This window comes from Mixophyes fleayi, chromosome 1 (genome assembly GCF_038048845.1).
Source record: "Mixophyes fleayi isolate aMixFle1 chromosome 1, aMixFle1.hap1, whole genome shotgun sequence".
NCBI classification, from domain to species: domain Eukaryota; kingdom Metazoa; phylum Chordata; class Amphibia; order Anura; family Limnodynastidae; genus Mixophyes; species Mixophyes fleayi.
In genome coordinates this window covers 93,571,676-93,586,363 of record NC_134402.1, presented here as the reverse complement: position 1 = coordinate 93,586,363, position 14,688 = coordinate 93,571,676, and the positions used below count along the sequence as shown (strand labels likewise).

At 38.1% G+C, this 14,688-nt stretch overlaps 1 protein-coding gene across 2 annotated transcripts in view; it reads right to left on the bottom strand.

The window, feature by feature from the left end:
• FSTL5 (follistatin like 5) overlaps window positions 1–14,688 on the bottom strand; it is a 497,380-nt gene that overhangs the window by 217,032 nt on the left and 265,660 nt on the right. For both annotated transcript variants that reach the window (XM_075198057.1, XM_075198064.1), the window contains exons 5-6: window positions 14,201–14,397; window positions 6,704–6,824 (exon numbers count right to left, since the gene is read on the bottom strand). In XM_075198057.1, the coding sequence (XP_075054158.1) occupies window positions 6,704–6,824; window positions 14,201–14,397 (318 nt within the window). The remainder of the gene's footprint in view (window positions 1–6,703; window positions 6,825–14,200; window positions 14,398–14,688) is intronic.

Below are 14,688 nucleotides of genomic sequence, written 5' to 3'. Positions count from 1 at the left end.
GTTAGATGTGGTGGTATAGAAATTTAGAATGAATACAGAATTAGAATTAAGAAATTTCATTCCGCCATGTTAATTTTGTGAGGGGGGGGGTGGCATTTGAGGGGCTACATCTTAAAAAGTAAAAGAAGATGGAGAACCGCCTCTGGGTGCTGCGTGTCAAATTTCAGAATTAAAAAATACAAATTTGGAATGGTCTGACAAAAAAAATCTTGACCTTTTCCCTTATTCCTGTTTTGCAAGAAAACACCTTTTTTCATTTTTTGGGGAGTGTTTTGGGAGTATCCAGGACATTATAAGACTACGGGTTAAATATATCAATCTGCCCATTCTGCAAGTCGCTGATATTCAGCGGCTGTGCAGGGCAGATTTAAAAAACCAATTCCTTTAAAGGCAAAACTTGCTAACATGCCACCAGCCCAGGCTGGCAAAGCCTAGTTCTGGTATTTGTAAATTCGGGGGGAACCAACGCATTTTTTTCCCCCCGATTTTGCCAGCGCTTGGTCTCATTAAGATTTGCAGAGGGAGGGATGCTTTCTTTGTCTTATTATTCTTTATCTATTTATCAGTCGCCCACCAGCAGTGCAGTGAATAATAAGCAATGACACTGAGGAGGATTCTAATACAAGTATGTTGTATGTAAATGGACACCCTCTGCTAATTCTCAATATCAAATTTGTGGCTCAATATGATTTAACTCTTGCATGTGACAGAAAAGTTGGTACATATATGGGGTAGCATATCAGAAAATATCTGGTGGGCATATGTTAGTTGCGGGGGGTGATGTGAGAGAAAAGCTGATCGGCAGGTGAGATGACATGTGGAAGAAAAGCTGGGGGGCACATTGGGTGGCAAGTAAGAAAAACTGGTGAGCATATGGGGTGGAGAGTGAGAGAAAATCTGTTGGACATAAAAGGTGGGATGTGAAAAAAGAGTTGGTTGGCATATGCGGTGGCACCTGAGAGAAAATCTGGTATGTATTTAGGGCATTGGAGAGAAAAGCTGGTGGACATATGGGGTGGAGTTTGAGAGAAAAGCTTGTGTGCATATGGGGTGTCTAAAGAGAAAAGCTGGTATGTTGGGGTGACATCAAAGAAAAAACTGGTGGGTATATGGGTAGCATTTCAGAGAAAAGCTGGTGTGCATATTGGATGGCAAGTGAGATAAAAACTACTGGCAGGGGGGGTCATGTGAGTGAAAAGCTGGTGTGCAGGGCGTGATGTGCCAGAAAAACTGGTGTGCAGTGGGTGTCATATGAGAGAAAATCTGCTGAACAGATATTGACAGGTGTCATAAAACTGGTGCACAGAGAATGGCATGAGAGAAAAGCTGGTGCACATGGGGGTGGCATGTGTGAGAAAATCTGGTGCATAGTGGGTAATGTGTAAGAAAAGCTGGTGTGCAGCTTGATATTAGTGAGAAAATCTTGTACGCAGGGGTGACCTGTGAAAGTAAAGTGTGTGTTAGAAAAGTGCACAGGTGTGGTATGTGTGTGAAAAACTGGTGGGCAGGGGGGGAGTGTGAAAGAAAAGACATGGCAGGTTGCATGCAATCGAAAAGTTGGTGGGCAGGGAAGTATGTGTGAGAGAAAGATATTAACTTGAATTGGTAGGTATTAGCTTAGAGGAAATCTTACTTTCCAAAAAAGGTATGGATATTTGGAAAAGGCGTCCAGCAGAGGCGGTATAGCCTGATATAATGAAACCATTTAAATATGCTTGGTTATTAGGGAGTAAGAAAAATAGTGGAAACTAAATAAACCAAGTGGTTTCTCTCTACCATCAAATTCTAGGCTTCTGAATTTGAAAACTTAAATATTTTAACTTTACAAACAGATATGAAATTCCATAGACAAACATTACTGTTTAACATGTCTGATTAAGGCTTGTTACAATTACACAACACCTAAAATTTAAGAAAACTATTAAAAGTCCTCCGCTCAAATTCCAAAAAAGCAATGAAATTACGACAATTAAGGCAGAAGCCTTAATGGACGTGTTCCTTGCGCAAAACAGAAATTATATGCCATCACATCCTGTGGTTAGCTGCAGATTCAGCACTATCATGGAGTGAGACTGCTGTCACTCACAAAAAGGTGGAGCTGCTTACTCACAGATTTGTGTGTTCACTGAAATATACATATACACTCTATGCCAGGGTTTCCCAAACCCAGTCCTCAGGGCTCCCCAACAGTGCAGGTTTTCTGGATCACATGTGACATAATTAGGACCACCTGTGGATCTGTTACAATGTGTCAGTCAGTAATGAATACACCTGTGCTCCAGCAAGGAGATATGGAAATCCTGCACTGTTGGGGAGCCCTGAGGACTGGGTTTGGGAAACCCTGCTCTATGCAACTGAAAGTCTGAGCAACTCTGTATTACAAAACATAATCCTCACATACATTCCACAAAGTCCTGATTTATGGTTGGTAATTTAGGTCTTCAGGTGGGACAGCATGACAGAGCCCTAAATTCAGGACTGTCCCGCTAAAATCAGTTAGGAGGTATGACTCATCAATGATCATTGGACAAAATATTTTATTGAACAACAAGGCTTGTAAGCCAATGGCAATGCCATTCCTGTGTACTATTAAGAAAAACTGTGTTTTGCCTACCTGTGTCTTTTATTCCTACTAGTCCGGGTGCCATCCTACTATCTAGCTAGGGCTGCTCTGCCTGCCTATTTACATCCAATGCATTATTGTACTATTGAACTGACATCCTATATGCCACTGCTCTGACACTCATTTGGTCCAATAATATCTATATGATGCTGCTCTGCCACTCTGTTTCATTTGCATCCAATGCCAACTCCTTGTGTTAATAGGGAATGTAATATTATTAAACTGCCATCCAACTACCCATTCCAATGACCTATTTGGGGGCTGCTCTGCCAGTCTGTTTTCATTTGCATCCAATGTAATTTCCAAGTAGCAGAAACACAATTGGCTGGAGGCTAGAGATTTGGGCTATAGACAAGAGAAAAAAAATAGGTCAATTAGTCTAATATAGAGAACAATCTAGCTTTCCTTGGACAAGAAAGCTGGTTTATGGGAGAAAGCTTTTTCATCTTTTACGTACATGCCAAAAAGATTTAACATAAATAATATAACCCTAAATTTCTTACATTTTTTTCCCAGTAAAATACTTTGGCACATTTTCATAAGTGTTTGTGGTATTTGCATACTTATCAGGTATTACATGCTTAGCACTGAATATCACTTTCTGTGAATTTGATGGCCCTCTCAAAGTAGCAATTGTGTTATTGTTTTCTGTATCTTCTACAAAATGTATTATACTTACAAGTCCTTATTCTAAGACATTATAAGACATTTATTCTAAGACATTTGACCTTATTCTAAGGCATTTGAAACTCTCCCATAGGCAGATAAACATAGAAAGGGTATGTAATGCCAAGTTCTGACAAAACAGGTTAATATGCTAGTGTTCAGTGTTACTGTGTTAACTCAATATTAACACTTCTATTTCTTCAAACACATCATTTACGGCATAACACTTCATAACAAAAGTTTTTGCATGACTACACATGTGAGTAACACTGCCTAGATTCTTGGAGTGTTTATTAAATACAGCTCTATTTCTTATCAAGAGCTTTAAAACTTAATGGCTGTATATCCAGCTAAGAAAGAAATCTATAAAGGTTAAGGTCTATTAGATTTGCTGTTAGAGGCTGGTGTGTGGAATACATATGTAATACACCACCTATCAAGGGAGTATATTATTTTAGTCAAGGTTTAGTGATCTGTTTCCAATTTGTATTACAGTTGTAGCAACTGTTAATAGGGACACCTGGCACATCACAATTTTAGTGGATTGTGCTATCATCTCCTCACTTCATTAATACACTCCCCAAATCATTTTTTTCTCATAGTACCAGGACTGTCCACTTGGGAGACTCTTACTGTCAATTGCAAAAGTGATTCATCCTTAAAATTCAGTATACAGTACAGATGCATCCCAGGGCTGGAAAAGTGTGGGACCTCATATCAAAATTTGAGCAGGGGGATGGTGATGTCGCTCTAGTCTCCCTAGCTCCCCACTCTGCTCTGAAAACAGGAAAGCGGGAGTCTCTGCGTATGTGCAGTCTTGTAGTGGCTGCATACCCTGCAACCCCCATAGTTCTGCTACTTCTGCTTCAGGAGCAAAAATGCAACAATCAAGGTTAATGTTATTTAAATGGCCAGGGGAAGAAGCTGATAACAATGTCTTCCATCTGTGTCACTTTATATTGTTAAAAGAAAAATAAGCATGAACTCCCAGAGATCCATAGCCAGTACTAGACAGCCTTGAATCGCAGACTAGGTCTATCACACTACAACAGGGATGCACACAGCATGATGCCCCCCTGCATAATGACCTATCCTTGTCAGAGTGGGACTGGAGCCTCTAAGGGGAGAGATGGAAAAAAAATGATCAGGCCTCAAAGATTAACAGCTTTGCACCAACCAGTGCTGGGGCACTTCCTATTATTCAATGGCTGAGGATGCCAGGGTATTGGTAAAATATAACAACCCTGATTATCACCCCATTTGTTCCAGTATAAAGAGACTATAGTCACTAAGACCCTTACTCCAATGTATTAACATAGCTATAAAACACACCCACAAGGGTTCAACTTTTTTAATTTAAATAAAAACACCCTGAAACCGCTCTTTTACCATATTTTTTAAAAAACATAATCTTCCACAGCATAGTCCAATTGGAATATATATATAGAGTGATATAATATTTTTTTTCTCTTACTACATGTAAAAATGAAAAGGTAATTGAAACTTATTGCTGCTTTTGGATAGAAACTTGATGCAATGCCATGTGTTTACATAAAACAACCCCAGCGCATTACATGCTTACAACATCTGTAAACACAATGGGGGAAACTCATCATTATTAGAACTTATATAGGACCCCCAATTGGGCAGCGCTGTACAGAGAATTTCTCTCATTCACATCAGTCCCTGCCCCATTGGAGCTTAAATTCCCCAACACACACTGGGGTAATTTTGGCTGTAGCTAATTAACCTACCAGTATGTTTTTGGAGTGTGGATTGACAACCGGAGCACCCGGAGGCCTAAAGAAACTCGAGCAAATACAGGGAGAACATACAAACTCCACACAGATAGGACCTTGTTCGAGTATTGAACTTATGACCTCAGCACTGTAAGGTAGAGATACTAGCACGTATAAAATCAATTCAATTAATAACTGTGTAGAAAGGGTACTGATGGACATAGCAACTAGATGCTACAATTTTACTAGCATAGTTTAGAGAATAAAGCAAATCTGATGGGTTACATTGGCTTATGCACTTTTTCTTTTCTTTTTCATAAATGTCCCTGAATGAATCAAATTCATATGTAGCCTTAATTGAAATATGCATGGGTATACCACAAATTGTGATTAGTTGGCACATGCATTGTGCTGCATTCTGCCTGTACCTGTATTTTTTATAGCCAGTACAAACAATTAATATAAGCAACAGCGTCACCATACATAGGAAGCAAACAGAATAGCATTCAGTAGTTTTTCATGTACAGGAGAAATGCAAGATAACCGGGCAGAGATTTGTATAAACAATGTACTACAGCTATTTTATTAGTAAAATATATATATTACATTATACACAAATGTCAATTTTTGATTGCAAATAAGGTGGATGTATACAAAACACTAAATAGTCTGATTCATTAAGGAACGTAAATGGCGATACATTCCATATAATACGCACAGTTACTCTGTGCATGGCCAGAACCGGAATATATGCCACAGAACGCAGCAGCTTTCAATGAATCTTTGAGCACAAAGGACACTTACCGCAGGCTATGTTTTCAGGGGCGGAACGGGGATTGGAATTTGGCAGTAGTCAATGTACAGTAAGGCTTTGCCAAGCTCAAGCACATGCAGTAGCATATGATTAAAGTTCTTGGGCTAGATTTACTAAGCTGTGGGTTTGAAAAAGTGGGGATGTTGCCTATAGCAACCAATCATATTCTAGCTTTCATTTATTTAGTACCTTCTACAAAATGACAGCTAGAATCTAATTGCTTGCTATAGGCAACAGCCCCACTTTTTCAAACCCGCAGCTTAGTAAATCTAGCCCCTGGTCATCTCTAAGTTACTTGTTTTTCAGCTGTATATGTTGTTCCAGCTACAGGTCAAGTCTTATTGCCGATAACTAGTGATGATGGTTGAGTATGCATGCTAAAATATGCTTACTCTAGACATTAATAACATCTTAATAAATATATTTCATGGAGAAAAAAAAATTAACTTAAAAAACGTTTTCATTAATGACTATATTATTAACAGGTGACATTAATTGAATATTTTATTTTTCTATGCATTCTTTTGTGAGTTTATATTCCACATATATATTGGAAGTATCCTCCAGTGTCCCATATTCATCATCAGACATATCATCACATCCGCTCCTTGTTGAGTACAGAAGTTTGTATACCCAATTTACTTCCTTAATGAATCAGGCCGACACCATAAACAAACAACACACTCCAGTACCAACATGTTTATGTAGTGGACATAGCCCCAATGCAATCTCTTTTAATGTTGCATAAACATATCTTTATTTACACAGCCTAAAGAATCAGAAAATATGCAAAGATATTGGTTAATATGCAATATATCAGTATTAAAAACAATGTAGAATATAGTTATGTTGGGTACTTACAGAATGCTCTGTAGAATTCATCCAGGGACAAATGCTTATCCCCATTGTAATCATCATACTTTAATAGGTCAAATAATGAACATTCATAAAGTGTCCTTCCAAAACTCTCCTGTCTTATTACCTATAAATAAATAATGATAATAATAATAATAATAATAATAGTAATAATAATAATAATTATTAATAATAATAATGTGCAAAAAGCAAGTGAGATTTAGCAAAGAACATTATGTTTAATAAAAAAAATGAAATTTTTTAAAACAAAATAGCTATTCATTGGTTTATACAAACACTATGGGGTATATTTACTAAACTGCGGGTTTGAAAAAGTGGAGATGTTGCCTATAGCAACCAATCAGATTCTTGCTTTCATTTATTTAGTGCATTCTACAAAATGACAGCTAGTATCTGATTGGTTGCTATAGGCAACATCTCAACTTTTTCAAACCCGCAGTTTAGTAAATTTAGCCCTGTCTTTTTTACATCAGTTTACTAAGCAAACTGGATAGCACAAATATAATTTGAAAATATCAACTCTCTCTCTCTCTAAAATCTTTATTCTTCAGAATTTTTTTTTATTAAAGCAACAATCCCACATAAAATTTTTTTTTCATGAAATAGCAAGTTAGTCATTTTTCTTAACTGTACTACAAATGTTCCAGTGCATATAGACCTCAGAGTGGCATTCCAAAGCCTCTCTATCCACTACATCATTTGCCATGTGACTGTGGTTTCCATGGTAGTCACATGATGCTGTGGAACCTGTGTAGAAGTATAAATCAGTAATAACAGCTTGAAGAAGCAAACTAAGGACAATTGTAATTACTGAGAATCTTCTTATAGTCTTTAAAAAAAAAAAAACCTCTTCTGATAATTGCATTGTTTTTTGTTGCTACAAATAATTTTAGCTCTTCTCCAAATCAAGATATGATTTCCTTACCATCACACTTTGTCACAGCATTTTCTTTACACACAAATTGACTAATAATAGTCTTAATTACTAAATGCTCCTCAGATTACCACTATCATGGAAGTACAAACAGTGTTTGGACCAGCACTTCAAAAACCAGTACATTGGGAGCAGTTTGGTTCCTTTAACTGCTGTCTAAGGACCACTTAGAGAGGTATGTGGAACCCTACTAAAATGTAGAGTGGTTTGTGTTTCAAATGTTGTCTACTATGGTTAAATCTATGTTATGTCACGATACCAGTAATACTGAGACCTACCTACTGGTATTGATGCTGCTAGTCTAGGAGATGCAGAGTCTAAACGTGCCACTGGTCTTCGCCAGGGACCCCTGCAAGGGAGTTTGGAGTTCGCTGCAGAGACATGCAGGTTGTGGCCCTCCCAGGTAGCCTGAGGTAGAGAGAATTGGCGTGGTCATACGATCTGGGACAGAACAGTGCAGAAGAATAAGTACCGAAGGAACAGGCAAAGGTAGAGTCAGGGAGTTCAGAGGTCAAACCAGGAGATCCAGATATGCCAGAAGGAGAATCCAAGTGCAGTGTCAAGGAAGCCGGGTCAGTAACTAAGAGGACAATCAGAGTGCTGGAATACAGACAGGAACGCTGGAGCATAAGGGGACTTTGATACTCTGGTACCCTAATGGTGCCAGGGAGTCCCTTAAATAGTACATACAACTTTCTGATTCGTGGTGGTCAGGATCAGCTGACCGCCGACAGGAAGAAGAGGAGAACGTCCCGTTGCCTAGCAACCGAGACGCAAGGATGCCACACATGCGCTGGCAGCCACCAGGACCAGAATACAGATGTGTCCCATTGCTAGGCAATGGGACAAGATTGCCCATCACAGGAAAGCGTCCATCCCCGGCACTTCCTGAATGTGTGGGGACAGTGGCTGACAGGGAAGATGTTGTATGTCAACGTCTAAAAGATTACATTAAAAAAGTAAATAAAAGAGAAAAGAAGCGCAAAAGACCTTCTCTAAAGTAAATATATCACCATAGTGTCACGGTTATCTGTATTTCTCGATCCAATTCAGGACCCTTGGCCTAACTGATGCAGGACTGAAACGGGACCTGAAGGCTTTGAGGATCTCTTTGCTCATCTAGAGCACAAGTAGCACAGGCAGTATAAGAGTTTTAGGACTGAAGTCTGTGCATGAGAACTGAACTGGAATCCGGTGTAAGGATGAACTGGAACTGTTTGTAGGAACTCAATCCCAGCTTCTGTGGCCAGGCACACGGGACTGGAACCCCCTAATAAGAACTCAGATAGAAATCAAACGGAAACTCAGAACAGAATGAACAGGAACTGGAGACAGGAAAGCAGTATGTTCACAGAAGATGATCACTTTGTAAACACAGGTTTATCAAGAACAACTGGAACCTGGAGCCAAGAACTATCCTCTGGAGAGAAGTGTGTTGTTCTGGCAATAAACAGATCTCAGCAGCAGGTTTAATTAGAGTGTTCCAAACAATGATTGGCTGCACAGTTCATGTGATCACAGCTACTGAATTGGGTTGGTCTGGAATGATCACCTGACTGCATCCAAGATGGCCGCGCCCATGCAGCAGAAAAAATAGTATGTGTTTGTTTACAAACGGAGATGTGATGGATAGGAATGCTGCAGGTGAACAGAAGGGACCCAGGTAGCTGCGATATGACAGCTGCGGATGTAGTAAGTGCGGCTAAGACCCTGATGTGTGACACATAGAAATTTATATAACACATTTTATTTAAAACACAATTTCCAAGGAAATATATATAAAAAACACAGTACACCAAATTCACACCATATAAAATTAAAAAATCTTATCCTGACTGCTCAAATTAGTAATCAGACTCAATTTCATTTAGTTGTTATGATCTCAGGTCATCTAGTGCACATATAAGGAAAGTCTTCCAGTAATTGATGTCTCATTTGTTTATGCTGGATTGTTAGGATGGTAACATATAAATATAGTCCAAGGACCTTTCAAAGCACCATTTTTAACTTTTTAAAGATCGCCACAATTTGAACAATATTTAGGTATATAGAACGCTTGAGAGATATATAATCAAAATCAGAAGCCTGACTCTTGCAGTTTGTGCTGACAACTTCTGACACTGCCTACCACAGCTGCAGTACAAGTCTTTAGTTTTTGGGCAAAAATTCACTCTCACCACGGTCATCTTACCCTCCTAAAACCGAAGGATTAGGACTCCGACGGCACTATATCGGAATCGGTACTTGCCCAGCATAGAGCGAGAACAATATAATATACTTCTTCTACACACTTATGTAAGTGCAATTTGATTTTACCCACTAATAAATGCTGAAACGTTACTTCACTAAATGCAGAATATTGAATCCTGGAATATTATTCAGAGTTTTGGAAGTGAGGTTGAGGACTATCCCCCTTAACACGGAAAAGGAGCATATAGTGGACTTCTGTAAAGGAAAAAGGACTCACTGGAAATCTCATATGACATAAATGTAAAAACAGAAAAAAACCCTCTTCTATTCATTGTATTGAAGAGGAAAACTCATACGCTATATTAAGTGCAACAAAGTAGAAACTGAATACAGCGAAACACACTGATCTCAGAGACAGTAAGAGACTTGTACATCTGCTTGCATTTTAAAACAAAGTGTTTTTCTTATAATGATTATTTGGAAGAAAAAGCCACTGTTGTCTGTACACATTGAGGGAAATTAATTGGGTGTAGAAAGACAGATTTTAGAAACTAATCAGACAAATACAATTTATAGGGCCACAGAACATGACTAACACATAGAGCGATAACAGTATGAATAACTGAACCACACTATCAATAAATGCTAATATAATAACTCCCCTTAAGTTATTGCAAGCTATTTGCAAAGTATCCATTTTCAACACTATCTCAAACAATTTTATTTAGCAACAGAACGCGGACTACAAAATGAAATGCTAATTGTATGATAAGCTACACAAAATAAAATTGGAACCCACAGCCTTAGCAAACCCATTTAAATATAACAGAAGGTGTATTTCAACATTTCAAAATCACATAGATTTAACCACATAATCACAGGAAATAACCTGTGAACAGTGGTTGGGTATCAACTTAGCAAATCGTCATCTATTTTACCCCATGCCACAAATTATAAAGCAAGTTAACAATTTGAAAACACGTTGCACAGGAGTATTTTTAGTGTACTCTTACAAATTAATATATTCAGTAAATTCAATAAACATCAATGAAAACAGAGCTTTCTGGACTCCCAAAAATATTTTGTCAACTGCTATCAACAATTTAAGGGCACTAAAATTGCTGCTACTGCAATCATAGGTTTACACATGTATGACAGTGGCGCACGCAGGGGGGGTTTCTGAGTCTCTAGAAACCCCCCATGCGCTAACTAAGTGGCCACTGTCCTATACAGCAGCCACGGCGCTGTCAAAGAAGCGTCCGTGGCGGTGCTGTATTGTATACAGCTCCGCCGCGGATGCTTCTTAGACAGCGCTGCGGCTGCTGTATAGGACTGCGCTGGCAAAACGGAGCTGCTGCGCATGCGCCCACTCTCTGTGGTTTTTTTTTTTGGGTCGGCGGGGGGAACCCCCCCCGACAATCCTCCGTCCGCCCCTGTATGTGTATGCTCATTCACAAATACTTTTTAGTAGCTTTTATTGGTTATTTGAGGTCTTGTTTATATGTATTTGTATAAATGAGTTGGATGAAATTTTTTATTTTTTAACTCCTTTTTTCAGGAAAGACTGAACCTGTCAAGCTCTTGACTGAAGAGGACATCACATTGGGTATGTCCCAATCACATCCAATACCATAATGTCCTGGTGGGCCAGGAACACCCATTGCTTCCAAAATCCTGGCCGATACCAATAAATTATGTAATTTACAACATGATTACAACAATTTGAGGATGCAATACAACTGGTAATTCCTTTAGCTATTTCCTCTCAATTTACATTTTTATTGCAGAAACTTAATAATAAAACAGTAAGTGAAATCCAATTTAAATGTCTATCAAGACGTTTTCTAATTCTTTGTTCTTGTAGAGATGTTGCTATTTAAATTTATAGGATTTTGCTATTTAAAGGATATGTCAATCTTTGTAGACATTTGTTTTTAAATTATTTCACATATTTAAGTTTAAAAATCCTATAGTTTCCCTTTTCACTTTAAAACCTCTACCAATTTACACATGTTGGTTAGGTACATTATGTAGTTGACTAGTTAGGATTTTAATGGTATAGTGTGAAAGTTATGACATCTGTAAAAAATAAATCTGTTCTAAAAAAAAATTAATTCATTAAAATGAAAGGACCACTAAATACCAAAACTGACGTTTTCAGATATAAGCCATTAAGGCTTAATCATTGTTCAGTGTTAACCTAACATTCCACAACAGCTCTGATTATAGCTAAATTTTTACCTCCTGTTCCCATTACAGACAGCCAAAGTTATTCATACATCTTTAAGACACAATCCTAATGGGATCTGATAGAGGTTAAAAAACTAAGAATAAATATATAGCCACATTTATTTAGCACCCAAAACACAACATGCATTTATGAAAAGCATGTCTGCCAAGTTTTCATCCATTCTATATCTGTTAGTGAACCACCTTCCTTCTAACATGGCAGTCTGCTGCAGAGGAGTAGAAGAGAGGGGTGGGTATATTCACTTCCATTATATCATGATCATCATAAAGCTCAGTAAAACACAGCCTTGGACATACACTATATGGACAAAAGTATTTGGCCGCTTGACCATTACACCAACAGGGAACGTAATGACATTGTATTCAAATACATATACTTTAATATGGACTTGGCCCCCTTTTTCCAGTGATAACAGTTTCCTATCTTCTCGGAAGGCTTTTCACAAGATGTTGGAGTGTTGCTGTGGGAATTTGTGCCCATTCATTCTGTAGAGCATTTATAAGGTCTGGCACTAATGTTGGACGAGAAGGCCTGGCTCGCAATCTCCGTTCCAGATCATCCCAAAGGTGTTTGATGGGGTTGAGTTTAGGGCTCTGTGTGGGCCATTCAAGTTCTTGCATACCAAACTCATCAAACCATGTCTTTGTAGTCCTTGCTTTGTGCACTGGGGCACAGTCATGTTGGAATAGCAAATCACCTTCACCAAACTGTTGCCACAAAGTTGGAAGCATAGCATTGTCCAAAATGACTTGGTATGTTGAAGTATTAAGATTGCCCTTTACTGGAGATAAAGGGCCTAGGCCAATCCCTGAAAAATAGCCCCATACCATTATCCCTCTGTCACCAAACTTCACAGTTGGCATAATGCAGGCAGGCAAATAATGTTCTCCTGTCATCCGTCAAACCCAGGCACCATTTCTACTGCTACACAGTCCAGTGTCGGTGTCCTGTACACCACTCCAGCCAAAGCCTGGCATTGGTCTTGGTGATGTGAGGCTTGCATGCAGCTGTTAGGCCATGAAAACTCATTTCATTAACCTCCCACAGTTTTTGCGCTTACATTAATGCCAGTGTAAGTTCGTAACACTTCAGCAAAGGAATCAGCAGAGTGTTGGCGATTTTTACGCACCACGCACCTTACCAGTCGTTGAACCCACTCTGTGATTTTACACGGTCTTCCGCTTCGTGGCTGAGTTGCTGTTGTTCCTAAACGCTTCCACTTTCTAATAATATTACAGTTAACCATGGAATATCCAGCAGGGATTAAATTTTCCTAACTGTCTTATTGCAAAGGTGGCATCCTATCACAGTACCAGTTACTAAACTCTTCAAAATGACCCATTTTGTATCACAAATGTTTGCAAATGGAGAATGAATGGCTAGGTGTTTGCTTTTATACACATCTGGCAACGGGTCTGATTGAAACACTGCAATTCAATAATTAACAGGTGTTGCCAAATACTTTCGTCCATATAGTATATTTTAATGTCAAACTATGTATTTACTTGCTCTTTAAACATTTATGTTGTTTTCTGACATTGCTTGTCCTTAACAAAGCAGGAGATACAACAATTGTGACAATTCATGTTTCATGCCAACAAAAGTCCTTGTATTATTATTATTGTTTTACTGTTGATGAGTTGCTTGTCACATACATTTTTTGTTTCCAATTAGAAAGGGCAATGTTCCTGTTTATTTTAGTTATGATGCCCAGGAGTTTAATTAGAGCATGTAAACACTCAGTTATTTATTGTACCCTTATATCACTTCTTACATTCTTTTTAATTCTTTGTACAGCCTGTGGTTCATAAAGAACCTTTGATCATTTAACTATTTCACCCTAGACGGGAGGTCCAGAAATTAGGCAAGTATGTATAAAAGTGTAACTGGAAGATTATTTTGGCAGAATTTAGCACCATTCTCAAAAAAAATCTTAACAATTTCAGGTATCTCTAACTTTATTGTTGGAATTGGTATGCTTAACATCATGTTTATCTATAGAGGCTATTGTAATGCAATTGGTAAGGTTGTTTGTTTTATGTTTTATGTTGTTTATCCAGAATAAATGCATTTGTTTAGATATGTATAACATAAACCAGTAAATTACCTGAGATAATTCATTGGTATCCACCAGTCCATTGCTATCACCATCAAAATACTTAAACATCTGATCAACCAAAACTTTTCTTAAGCCTAATCTGTCTGTATTTTCCATTTCGCTTTCTTTTCTGACATGTTTCTGGTTCTGTGAATCTAGTAATGCATTCTTCATCTTAGTATATTCTGCTGATTTGCACTTGTCTCCTGCAAATAGAACAAAAAAAAAAAAAAAGCATTGATCGGTTAAATGGTTGACATAAAATATACTTTGAAAAACATGAAAACAAATATGCATTTGTTAAGTAACAAAACAAAGAGTTCATTGACACAGTAACTGACAGATACAGTATATATTAGTAATGGCTGAATAAAAACAGTGAGTGCTACAGATATAGCTTGTGACAATAGAGTTTACTTAGAAAATGTGGCTTAGAGGGCTTGGACTACACTTTTATTGGGATGCCTTTTGCGCCTTGCATGTGCACTTTATATGGA